General features: G+C 35.6%; 1 protein-coding gene across 1 annotated transcript in view; it reads left to right on the top strand.

Moving 5' to 3' along the window:
- The window catches only part of LOC102149449 (translation initiation factor IF-2), a 90,466-nt gene extending 82,730 nt beyond the window's left edge, over positions 1-7,736 (top strand). Inside the window, exons 8-9 of the mRNA XM_070252765.1 lie at positions 4,343-4,457; positions 7,553-7,736. Of these exons, the coding sequence (XP_070108866.1) occupies positions 4,343-4,457; positions 7,553-7,581 (144 nt within the window). The 3' untranslated portion in view covers positions 7,582-7,736. The remainder of the gene's footprint in view (positions 1-4,342; positions 4,458-7,552) is intronic.
- Positions 7,737-14,045: the final 6,309 nt, after the last annotated feature.

Raw genomic sequence — 14,045 nt, 5'->3', positions numbered from 1 at the left:
AAACAACTAAGATTTTAGATGCTAGTTTATAGCAGCATCTAACATTACCTTAAATTGTACATATAATAATATATAGGTTGAAGGAGCGTAAATGGAGATAAATTTTTTTTTTTTTTTAAGAAGCAGTATTGTCCCGGAAGAAGATAAAAGATGTTGATTAACTTTAGACTTTGATAAGTATGTATGTTGTAATTTACCAGGTAATCACTAAAAATATGAACATAAAAATGGAATTAGAGGAGCTATTAAATTATTAGAGGACAAGTAAAGATAGAAAAAGAAATATAAACTACCTGGAACAAATAGAAAAAATTGAATCCAAAAATGTCAGAAATACATTAATCGACTACATTATCCAATTAAAGGACAAAGCTTATCATACTGCATGGAAAAATAATCCAAATATAAGCTGAGATATATAGAAATATATTTCAAACAAGAAAACTGAAGATTGAAAGTAAAACTATGTATCATGCAAATACTAATTAAAGGTGGTATAGCTAAAGTAGATGATAAGAAAAAAAGCATTACTGGATAGAAGTAGAATATTAGTTCATAATGATAGTAAGTTCAATTCACTAGGAAAATATACCAATTAAAAATTATAGGAGACAGATCTCATCAACATGGTGGCGTAAGCAGACTCAGAACTCATCTCCGCCCACGAACACAACCAGGTTACAACTATTTTTGGAAAAGTTACCCTGGGGAGAAAAATTAAAACTGGTTAAAAAGAACACCCACAACAAGGGACAGTCCTGACTAAGGCAGAAGAGGCAGATATTCCTACGGGAGGGGAAAAAAGCCACCTTTGGGAGCAGCGGAGCTTCTCAGCTGGCCAGGCAGGAGCCACCCTAAGGTATGCAGCCCTCCCTGGAGGAGTGAGGTCCGGAACAGGGGCAATACTGCTATAAGCATCCTTCAGACTCAGCCCAACTGAGACAGCGGTCTTACTGTCTGGCTTTGCTGGCTGTTAACTGCAGTGAGGATACCCCCAGAAAAGCTGTTGGCCAAAGGCTGAAAAGACCTGGGTCTTAAAAGGCCCACGCACAAACTCACTCATTGCAGCAAGCTAAAATCACCAGAGAGAAGGCTGACAGTCCTTTGGTGAAACGAGACTCACTTGGTGGGCTCTGGGGGCATCTTGGTGAGAGGAGGGACCTCTCTGGAGATTGAGACATTGGTGGGGGCCATTGTTCTGAACTGGCCCAGGAGTGCTGACATGGAACCCAGTGGGCACCATTGAGGTTCATCCCTTCGCGTGTTAGGCCAGGGGTCTGCCAGGCCCACTAGAGCACAGATTTAGTCCAGTTCAGCAAGGGCAGGCAACCAGCCCTAGGGACTGGCCCCACCTAACAGCAAGCCCTCAGGCTACTTTTCAGCCTGCATTGACTGAGTGCCTTGATTCTCTACAGGCAGGCAAGGGTGTCTGCCTCTGTGGGGCAGGGCCTGTGTGAGGACCAGGTGAATTGTGGGGGGGCATTGGTGGAGAGGTTGGGGCCTCTGCAGTACAGCATCGGGGTATGCTGCAGGGGGTTGAGAAATGCACACGGACCAGGACTGTGTTGACAGTGTATTTGGTCCTCTGGGGGGTGAGGCTTATCAGTGGCAGAAGACCTGTGCTTCACAAATAGCCATAAAAAGGATCAGTCCCACCTTCCAAAGCCTGAAACAATTGAGTGCTCCCGTGCCTAGGGCCAGCCCCACTCAGCTGCACTCCTAAGAGAACTGACAACAGCCTTGTAGGCCTGAGGCATTTAGCAATTGTAAGCCCCTGAGCCTAGCAACCAGCTACATTGGGTACCAACCCAGTTAAGAGGAAAACTGCAATAGGAGTGTGCTGATAGACTTTGTAGCCAAGGGTGCTGAGGCTCCACAAACCAGATTTACAAACAGCTGGCCAGGGAAGGAAAGATTAGACTCCCTGGGTACCTGCAGTGGGAGCAACCCTGCCACAGCAAAAGGACACAACTACCCCACAAAGGGGTCACTCCTGGATCTTCTGGACTGGTGAGGAGGGGGAAGCACACTGCTGGGCCTCATAAGGCATCTCATACATGAGGCCACTTCTCCAAGATCAGGAGACATAGCCGACTCACCTAATACATAGAAATAAGCACAGAGAAAGAGGCACAATAAGGAGACAAAGGAATACTTTCTAAGCAAGGGAACAGGACAAAACCTCAGAGAAAGGACTAAATGAAACAGAAACAAGTGACCTACTCAACAAAGAGTTCAAACAAAATATCATGAGGATGCTCACAGATATGTGGAGAAGAATGGATGAACACAGTGAGCACATCAGCAGAGAACTGGAAGATAATTTAAAAAAAAAAACAATCAGAAATGAAGAATACAATACTGAAAACGAGAAATTCACTAGAGGGACTCAGCAGAGTAGAGGAAGCAGAAGAACAGATGAGTGAGCTAGATGAAAAACTAGAGGAAATCACCCAAGCAGAACAGAAAAAGGAAAAAAGAATTAGACAGAATGAGAAAAGTCTAAGGGAACTCTGGGACAATGTCAAGTGTGCTAACATTCAGATTATAGGTGTCCCAGAAGGAGAAGAGAGGGACAAAGGGGCAGCTGTTTGTAAATCCAGTTTGGAGGGGCCTCAGCACTGTTGGCCACAAAGTCTATCAGCACACTCTTATTGCAATTGTCCTCTTAATTGGGTACCCCAACGCCACACTGCAGAGGCCCCCACCTCTGCCCCAATGCCCCCCACAGTTCACCTGGTCCTCACACAAGCCCTGCCCCATAGAGGCAGACACCCTTGCACTCAGTCAATGCAGGCTGAAAAGTAGCCTGAGGGCTTGCTGTTAGGTGGGGCCAGTCCTAGGGCAGGTTGCCTGCCCTGCCTGAACTGGATTAAATCTGTGCTCTAGTGGGTGTGGCAGACCCCTGGGCTAACAGCCCAAGGGATGCACCTCAGTGGCCCCCACCCGTGTCCGTATCAGCACGCCTGTACCAGCTCAGAACAATGGCCCCCACCAGTGTCTCAGTCTCCAGAGATGTAGAGGGACAAAGTACTGCAATTAAAAACCAAAGATAAAGATCCATTAAAAGCAAAGACAGAGATTATCATGCAAGACAAACACACATGCATGCACATGTTCTGCTTACAACTGATGTATCTAAAATATGGCACGTAATGGAAGTAAAAGATTGTGAAAATATACCATAAAAACAAAAACTCTAAAAACTTTTACTTATTATAAAAAGTGGTGCAATGGACTTTGTTTTACATTCACTTTTGCACATTTATTTGATTTCTTAAATTGTTAGCAGTGAAATCTGATGGGTCAAATATATGCACCATTTAAATTTTCATAAATATTATATTGTCTTCAAGAAATATACCAGTGTTTGTTCCCACCTGTCATGTATAAAAATGTGCGTTTCGTCCAATTCTGGCAGGGTAGCTTCTCAGTCTTTTTAATCTCCTCTAACATGTTAAATCCATCGTTAATTTACATTTATTTCATAATTAATTGTACAATTCTTAAGTAGGTATGTATGGTCATTATTTGCCATTTGCATTTCTATTCGTCCATCTATTGTGAAAGTACTGGGTTATACAAATTTTATAAACTTTGTAAGTTTTTCCAAACGTGCTTTTCACTTTACTTTGTGGCTAGTGTCTCCTGCCATATTGGTGCTTCATATTTTCTTTAGTAATCCATAAAAAAAGTGACCTGTGTGTATTGTATCAAAATTTTTTCCTAAATCACTCACATATCCTATTATTTATAGTTTCTTTTATATTTATTTCTCTTCTTATTCAATTTTAATTTAATTTTGCATTAACCTATTTCTAGATTCTCTATTCTGCTTCCAATCTTCCCTGTGATTCATATACCAGATCACATTTATAGATATTTTTTAGCCTTCCTATTTTTTAGCAAAATAAATTTTGCTATCTGTGTCTGATTAAACAAGCTTTAGTTTTCCCTCTATTTTTGGTAAATATTGGCTCTTATCAAAGTAACTTTTTAAAATTTTAGCACAATTTGTAATAAATTTCAACTTCCACTATTTTATAATTTCTATGCCTTTCAAGAGTAAGTCATTTCAGTTGTATCAAGAATGTTATGTAATTTTATTTTAAAAATGCAAGAGATAATAAGAGGAAATCTCCATGACATTTGAAAAGATATTGCATGGACATTTATTATATTTTATTTTGAAAATTATTTTCCATAGTAAAAAAAAACCTAGCTATAATATACTAACCTACAATACTTTAATAACTTATGTAGAGTGACAATCACAAACAATGCATTTAATTTTTATGTTGCATATAAAGTGTTCTTGTTTTTTATTTGGTTTTGGTTTTAGGCTTGCAATACTCTCCTTAGTTGTCACTGTGAGGCTGGATATGCTCCTCCATCTTGTGAGCCAACACCATCGTCACCAGGAGGAAGTACTGATGATGGGTTTCGGCTTGTGGAAAGTTAGTATTAGATCGTGTGCTCCACTAGAGCTTTTTGCACTCACAGAAATGTCAGAACATCTCCACTGTGTATGTGGCTGTTGAGCACATGACATGTGGATAAGACAACTAGGGAACTAAAATCTCCCTTTTATTTTACTTTATTTAATGTAAATTTAAATAGCCACTTGTGGCTGGCAGCAACTATATTAGACAGTTGGTCCCTCAATAGTTATTTTTTATTTAGCATATTTGGTTTTCTAAAAAAATTTATACACAGTAACCCGGGCTGCCAAAGCAGTGTGCATGGAACTTAACCACTAGGCCACTGTGGCGGGCCCTTAGGTAGCCTTCTGTTAAAAAGATGTATTATAGTTTGTTTATCCATTCACCCACTGAAAGGTATTTGAGCTGTTTCTAGATTTTGGCAATTATAAATAAAGCTGCTAGAAACACGTGCACATAGGCTTTTGAGTACATACACGTTCTCATTTTTGGTGGGTAAATACCTACGAGTCAGATTCTTTTGTTTAGTAAGTGTATTTTTAATTTTATAAGAAACAGATGAACTATTTTCCAAAGTGGCTGTACCATTTTTCCTTCTCTTCCTTAATCTGTGAGAGTTCCATTTTCTCTATACAGATGATCCACACTTCAGAAGCACTTGATATCGTCATTTTTTTGGTTTCTATTGTGATTTTTATTTAACTTTTTATGTTGAAATAATTATAGATTCACAAAGAGATGCAAAGAAATGTAAAGTTCTGTGTACATTTTACTCAGCCTCCATCAATGTTAACATGTTTCAATGCTATAGTAGAATATCAGAACCAGTGGACACTGGAAATGGACATTGGTAAAATACACAGACCTTATTGAGATTTCACCAGTATACATGCACTCATTTGTGTGTGTGTATCTCATTCTGTGCAATTTTACCACAGGTTCACATTTGTGTAACCACCACCACAGTCAACACACGGAACTATATCACCACTACGTAGCCCCTAATATGACCCCTTTATATAGCAACACTGGTCCTCTCTTTCCCCATTCCTAACTCCTGGCAACTACTAAACTTCTTTCCATCTCTTTACTTATGCTATTTTATGAATATTATATAAATGGAATCATACAGCTTGTATCTCTTTCAGATTGGCTTTTTTCTCTTGCATAATTTGCATGAACTGCATCCAAGCTGTTGCATGTATGAATATTTCATTCCTTTTTATTTATGTCTAGTATTCCTTTGTATGGTTGTATCAAAACTTGTTTAGGGGCTGGTCGAGTGGCATAGTGGTTAAGTTTGCACACTCTGCTTTGGCAGCCCAGGTTCTCAGGCTTGAATCCTGAGCGTGGACCCACACACCACTCATTGAGCCATGCTGTGGCAGCATCCCACATACAAACAGAGGAAGATTGGCATGGCTATTAGCTCAGGGACAATCTGCCTCACCAAAAAGAAAAAAAATTTTATTCACCCACTGAAGGACATTTGAGTGGTTGCCAATTTTTAGCTATTATGAATAGATCTGCAATGAATATTCATGTAGAAGATTCTGCATGAAAGTAAATTTTTAATTCTCTTGGGAACACACTCAAGAGTGAAATTGCTGGGTTGATGGTAAGCTATTTATAGTTTTAAAAGCGACTGCCAAACTATTTTTCAGAGTCACTGTAACATTTGAGATTCCCACCAATAATATATGAATGACCAAGGTTTTTGGCATCCTCACTGATGTTTGATGATACCACTTGTTTTTTTCTTAGCCATTCTATTAGGTCTGTACTAATATCTCATTGTGTTTTTAATTTGCACTTCCCTAAGGGGAAATGTTGTGGAATATCTTTAATGTGTTTATTTGGCATCTGCATATCTTCTTTAGTGAAAAGTCTGTTTATATCTTTTGCCCATTTTCTAATTGGATTTTTTGTTTTTTAAAAGTTGAATTTTCAGAAATTTTTTGTTTTTTAGATACATGTATTTTGTTGGATATGTAATTTGAACGTATTTTCTCCAAGTCTGTAATTGGTTTTTTCTCAGACCAAAAACTTTTTTTTAATTCTTATTTTGATAAGGTCTACTTTTTCCTTTTTCGATGATGCTTTTGGTGTCAAGTGTATGAACTCTTTATAAGTCTTAAATCCTGAAGACTTTCTGCTATGATATTCCTAAAAGATGTGGTTGTATGTTTTACATTTAAGTCCATGATCCATTTTGAGTTACAATTTATAAAGGGTAAGAGATTAATTTTTTGATTAATGGATATCAAATTCTCCTGCACAATTCTTTGAAAATCCTGTTTCTTGTCTGTTGAATTGTTTTTGCATCATTGTCAAAAATTAATTGGACATTTTTGTGTTGGTATATTTCTCAGTTCTCTTTTCTGTTCCATTCATCTACATGTCCTTCTTTCCACCAATGCTACACTGTTTTGATTATTGTAGCAGTACAGTAATCTTAACATTGAGAAAAGTGATTCCTCCCACTTTATTCTTCTTTTTCAAAATTGTTTTGGCTATTCTAGAGTCTCTCTTTTTCTTATACATTTTAGAATAATCTTGTCTATGTTTACAAAAAAGTCTTCCTGTGACTTTGATACGTTATGTTAAACCTAAGGATCAATTTAGGAAGATTTTACATCTTTACTATTTATTATTGAACCTTCCAGTCTGTGAACACATTATGTCTCTCCATTTATTTAAGTCTTCTTTGATTTCCTGTATCAGAATCTTGTAATTTTCACCAGGCTGTATGTGTTTTATTATTTCATATTTTTCTATTTCATAGTTGTTATTTTTCTTTACAGCAATTGTAAATGATGTACTATAATCAAACGTATTTTTATTTTGTATTTATAAACACCAATTAAAATGATTAATCCTAATGTTTATCACTCCTATGCCATCTAACTCCTTCCAATAAATTTTGAATACATATTTGTCCACTTGTGAACAATATCAAAAAATGTTTATGTCCACTTGTTCTAAAAGGTGAAAGGATATATTTTAGATTTCCTTTACAATACAGAATGTTCCAGATATTTGTGACAAAATATTGCTTGCTGAAGTATGACTAACTGGATGAGAATACCGTATTTCCTTTCTGTCATTAGAAATAATCTGTTCAGTCATTGATTCTTGAGTTGGAAGAAAATTATGATGTCATCGTCAGAAGACTCATACTATGGGATTTCAATTCTATGACCAATTTCAACATCATCATTACAGGCTAGAGTTTTGCTCTCTGTTTCTTTACATTTGTCTGATTAAAAATTATAAAATGTCTTTCTCCATCAATATTCTTGTCTTTATTACTATAGTGGTAAAAGAAAATTTCTGAATTCTCGTTGTGCTCAATAGAAGCCAAAATAAAAAGACAAATGGACTCCAGGGCTCTTTTGTACCTTCTTGAAAGTTGATACATTACTTTTGGCAACAGATTAAGAAAAGTGGAATTTTTCAGGGGAATACAGTGGGGAACCAAGAAATAAATTCTCACATACATGGTCTAGTGATTTTCAATAAGGGTGCCATGACCATTCAATAGGGGAAAGGACAGCCTTTCGACAAGTAGTATTGGGATAACAGAATATCAATATGCAAAAGAACGAGGTTGGACACTTTAACTATATACAAAAATTAATTCCAAATGGATCAAATATTTAAATGTAGGAGCTAAAACTATAAAATTCTCAGAATAAAACAGAGGTGGAAATCTTCATATCATGGGATTTGGAAATGATATCTTGGATATCACACCAAAAGCACAAGCAACAGAAGAAAAAAGATAAATTGGAATTCATCATAATTAAAAACTGTTGTGCATCAAAGGATACTATCAACAAATAAAAGGTAACACACAGAATGGGAGAAAACGTTTGCAAATCATAAGTCTGATGAAAGATTATATCCAGAATGTGTAAAGAACTCCTACAACTCAACAACAAAGAAACAAATAACCCAATTAAAAATATGCAAAAAACTTGAATAGATATTTATTCAAAGAGGATACACAGATGGCCATTAAGCACCTGAAAAAAATGATCAACACCACTAATTATTAGGGAATTTCAGGTCAAAACCATAACAAGATATAAATTCACACCTGGTAGGACGGCTATTATCCAAAAAATTCAGAAAATATCAAGTGTTGATGAGGATGTGGAGAAATTGGACCCCCTGGACATTGCTGGTGGGAATATAAAATGAATCAGACTCAGTGGAAAATAGTATGGTGGTTCCTCAAAAAATTAAACTTAGAATTACCATATCCTACAATTCCACATCTAGGTATATACCCCAAAGTATTAAAAGCATAGACTGAAACAGATATTTGTACACTTATGTTCATAGCGGCATTATTCAGAATAGCCCAAAAGTGGAAACACCCAAATGTCCATTGATAGGTAAATGCAGAAACAAAATGTGATGTATACATACAATGGAATATTATTCAGCTTTATAAAGGAATGAAATTCTGACATATGCTACAACATGGGTGGAACTTGAAGACCTTATGCTAACTAAAACATGCCAGCCACAATAGGACAAATATTGGATGATTCTGCTTTTATGAGGTACCTAGAGTCGTCAAATTCCTAGAGAGAAAGCAGAAATGTAGTTGCCAGGAGCTGACAAGAGGGGGAAATGTGGAGAATTTCAAGTTGGGAGGATGAAAATGTCCTGGAGTTTGATGGTTGTAATGGATGCACAACATTGTGAATGTGCTTAATGCCACTGATTGTAGACTTAAGAATGTTTAAAATGATAAATTTTCTGTGTTGTGTTTTAACACAATAAAAAAGTAAATTAGGAAAGAATTCCACTTATATCACCCAAAAAAATGTAATATTTAGAAATAATTTCATGAACAGAAGTGGAAGATATACACTGAAAACTAAAAATACATTATGGGAAGAAAGATCTGCATAAATGTAGAGAGATTTCATGTTCATGTATTGGAAGACTCCATATTGTTAATATAGGAAAACTCCCAAAATTGATCTGTAAATGCAACAAAATCCTTAACAAACCAAAGCTGTCTTTTTTGCAGAAATTGGCAAGCTGATCCTAAAAGTCATACATAAATTCAAGGGGCACAGAATAGTAAAAACAATCTTGAAAACATAGTTTTCCAGAAAACTTGAAACTGAAAACCCACTTCTCAATTCCAAAATATATTACAAAACTAAAATAGTCAAGACAGTGTGGTACTGTCCTAAGGATAAGGATAGCTGTGCAGTTCAATGGAATAGAATAGAGAGTCCAGAAATAAAGCCTTATATTTGCAGTCTTTGATTTTTGACAAGGATGCCATGGGGGGAAAGACGGTCTTTTCAACAAATGGTGTTGGGACAAGTACGTAGCCACATGCAAAAGAAAGACGTTAGCTGCTACGTCATAACATTCACAAGCATTAACTGAAAATGGATCATAGATAATAAATATAAGAGCTAAACTTACAAAACACTTAGAACACATATAAGGAAATCTCTGTGACCTTGGCATAGGCTATGTTATAGAAAACACCAAAGGACACGTGAGGGGAAGAACAATAGATTGATGGAACTTCATCAAACTTAAGGACTTTTGTGCTGCAAATGATACCATCAAGAAAGTGAAAGACAAACTACAGAATGGGAGAAAATATTTGCAAATCTTTTATCTCTTATGGGACTTGTGTCCAGAATATATAAAAAACACAAGTTCCTAATAAAAAGACAAATAACCCAATTAAGTATGGAAAGGGGTTTAAATGAACACATCTCCATAGAAGATATACAAATGGCTAATAAGACCCTCAAAAGATGCTCAACATCTTAGGAAAATGCAAATATTACTTTGCACTGATTGGGATTGTAATAAAAAATACAGGCCAAATGTGCTAGTGAGGACATGGAGAAATCGAGATCATCTTGGTGCTCTTTTTTCCAGCATGCTCAAACTAGTACAGTCATGTGTCGCTTAATGATGGGGACACATTCTGAGAAATGTGTCATTGGGCAATTTTGTCATTGTGTGAACATCATAGAGTGCACTTATACAAACCTAGATGGTACAGCCTACTGCACACCTAGGCCATATGGTACTAATCTTATGGGACCACCATCGTAAATGCAGTCTGTCATTGACTGAAACTTCATTATGTGGCACAGGACTATGTTCGCCAATTTATTTCCCATAATACATAAAACATCCTGAATCACTTTCTTTTAGGTAAATCACTTCTAATCAACATATAATTGAATTGTGTGTGTTTTAAAGTTACCGACTTTTTTGTCTTTTTTCAGGGGCATTAAATTCACTTGCATTTAATATCATCGTAGTTGCTTTGGTGGTAATTCTGATTGCTTGATTTCGTTTTTTGTATTTGACTCGTCTGGTTTATTTCTTTTGTTTGATTGGATCACGTTTCTATAGCTCTATATTTTAAATGGGAAAACTTATCAGGTAATGTAAATTTAATGTATTATAAGCAGCAATTCATAGAAGGGAATATAATAGAATAAAATAGAATACAGCACATAAATAAAGATGAAATATGCATATGAAGATTAAAAATAAGCCATATCAATGAGTTATATATTTATATTGACTGAGTTGACATAAATATATAATGCACTTTGGGGAATAGTCACAGAATATTGAAAACACTTTTAAATTTAAGTTTATTTGTTCCATAACTGTATTAATTGAATTCAAAATTGTTATAATTTCAAACTACTAATAAGCTTAAATACCATTTTTGAAACAGCTACAAGGTAATCTCACGTTTTCAGCTAAAATTACACACTTGTTTGTAAAATGACATGCTGCTCCTTGAGAAAATGGCCTCTCGATCAGTTTCTACATTTTTCTACCTTATTTTAAGTGCCATCATTGCTCTTAAAAGGAATAAAATGAAGAAATTCTGGAATAGAGAGGGAATAGTAAGTGGAGGGTAAGTAAACTCATTATTTTTCATAGTAAATATTAAAAATGCATTATAGGAATAATTCAAATGTAATTCAGAATATTACAAGTAGAGACCCTTGGATGGATTGAGTTGATGTTTAAAAATACTGGGTCTTAGTATGTACCAAATTTTTTTCAGATTTCAGGTAGTTAAGTACCCTTTACGTTCTAATAGGCCCAGAAACAATTGAAGCTACTCAGTCAATCCTCAGTGCCTTTCAAATAGAGAGCCATGGTGGCTATAATTGCTTTAGGAGGTTCTACTTCCCAAGCAACCCCATCTTCCTTGCATTGACATTCAGTTGTGTCAAGGAGATTAATAGAGATAGGGAAGCAAATTCTGTGAATAAAATATGTAGAAGGTGAAAAAAGTATGACATAGCAAAGAATGAGGGAGAGAACACAGATAGGATAGTCCCCATTTTACACATAATTAATATTCCTCATGTGTTTCTAAAATTAAAATGAAGGTACTTGCACAGCTTTTTTCTTTGCCTTAACACGCATGCAAGCCACAATTTGCTTAGTGAATATTTAGGAAGATGAGAATGCAGAAGTAAGGATAAATAAGTGGGTCTCATTCTGTACTAAACAAAAATGGTTCTCTTTCTTACTTATGGAGACGGAGATAAAATTTCCACCAACACCTCTATTTCCCAAGTTAGTTAATGTTATTTATTAACAAGTTAGCAGCAATTAGTTAAATTCAGGGTTGTATTCTGCATGATTTATATAGAAATTTACACGATCATTGAATTGTTATAAATTGACTTAGTTGAATGATATCTGGCATAAACCCTCCAGTGTTTTTACTTAAGACATCTTGGAAAAATCTGAATAGTTGCTAGAAGTAAATCTGACTTTTGGAAGAGATGTTATCTTAAAGGATCATTGATCATAAATAACAAAATCTGGTCATGACAGCCTAAGTCTACTAGAGCAACAAGTGGTTTCAGGACTGCAAGGGTAAGAAATGATGTAGAGCTGAAGCACAGGAGGGTGGCAATAATCTAGGTGGTCAGGAACTAGGTCGTTCAGTCCTTCACCCAAAGGCTTTATGATTGACATCGTCTCTTCTTGTCTATGCCCATTTTCTCCAAAATGACTGCTCTGCTTGCACATGGCCCAGCATACATATCTCAACCCTTTGTAGATTCATTTTCAAATAAAACACCAATAATCTGTCCACATCCAATGCCTTTTAGTTCATATTCTCAAGAGACAGAAGAAAATAGCTGTGCAAGCGTACCTAAATTCAGTCAGTGTTCTGTCTGTCTGTCTGAGTTAGGTGTTCAAATCTTATCATCTGTGACCAAGGAATTGTAGCCATGTAGTAGGAACCCGGACACCATGACACTCCTTTTCAACAGGAACTAGGGATGTATAGGAATTGTCTAAGGACAAACATGTAAGCTATATAAATACTACAAAATGTAACTAAGCATGGCTGAAAGACATAGAGACTTCACTAAGGAACTCATTAATAAAAGTGAAATATTCGTTATTTATGTAGATTTCTAATAGAAATATTATAATTGCACAGATAATAATTTAAGAATTTGAATATTTGCATGTAAATTACCTTTTAACTTTGGAGAAGCATTAGCATAGATATATTAATATGTCATCCTGTCTTCCATGTAGGTAAGATAGAGAAAAATAATAGATGGATTTTTAGTTTGAAATTTAAAAAATGCATAAATCTTTGAAAGTTAAATCAACATTAGAGAAGACCAAACACTAGAACAGACGATCACTGAGTGGGACATAGGAAGTAAAGTGGACATTGGTACATAGTAATCGAGCAATTAGTACAAATCTACCTATTTTACTTTTCTTGAATTTGTTTAAGATTACACTGTTTCCTAAACCTAAAACTAATGCTGTTTATTTTATGCAAATCTATATCAGAAGACAGCAATAGTAACAGCATCCAGTCACATATAGAGTTAAAGGTGAACTGAAAGAGTCAAATTATTGACAAAAAGATATAATTTTTGAAATAGTTTAAAAAAATTTTTAGAAATATTTAAGTATAAGAAAGCAATTGTTTCCATGTTTCATCATCCTGATTCGTATTTGTCAATATCCTATACTAAAACAAAGCATTTGATATCAACTTTGTTTTATACTAATTTAGGAATATTTCATGTTAACTAATATTAGCCAGAGATTTATTAACCAATATTTTTGCAGTAAGAAATGATTTTAAAGATATTTTAAATATGTTCTTAAAATATTTATGAGCAATCATGCATCCTGTTCCTGTATTTAAGGTTCTAATTGGTAGATTCACAGAGACTGTCTCCCGATACTTGCATTTCTTCCTCAGTAAGGCTCCACGGTTATTGTTATCCTTACTTTAGAGAAGAGGAAACAGACATAAAGAATTTAAATAGTTTCCCATGTGTGTAGAATTTTAGTAGAGTTTTGAGTTGGAGTTTAGGACAATCAGTCTCCAGGGTTTAAACTCTTAAGAACCCCATGATTTTGACATATGCTTGATACATGACTGAGAATGGGGAATGGAATTTACATTTATTGAGGGCCTATTAGATGCCAGGCAAAATGCTAGAGGCACTCTCCCTCCAAGGCAGAAAGACCACTCTTTACTATAAAATGGGATAAAGTAGGCATCTGCATATATTGTTC

Source organism: Equus caballus, chromosome 27 (assembly GCF_041296265.1).
Source record: "Equus caballus isolate H_3958 breed thoroughbred chromosome 27, TB-T2T, whole genome shotgun sequence".
NCBI classification, from domain to species: Eukaryota; Metazoa; Chordata; class Mammalia; order Perissodactyla; family Equidae; genus Equus; species Equus caballus.
This window is presented reverse-complemented; position numbering and strand designations above follow the sequence as displayed.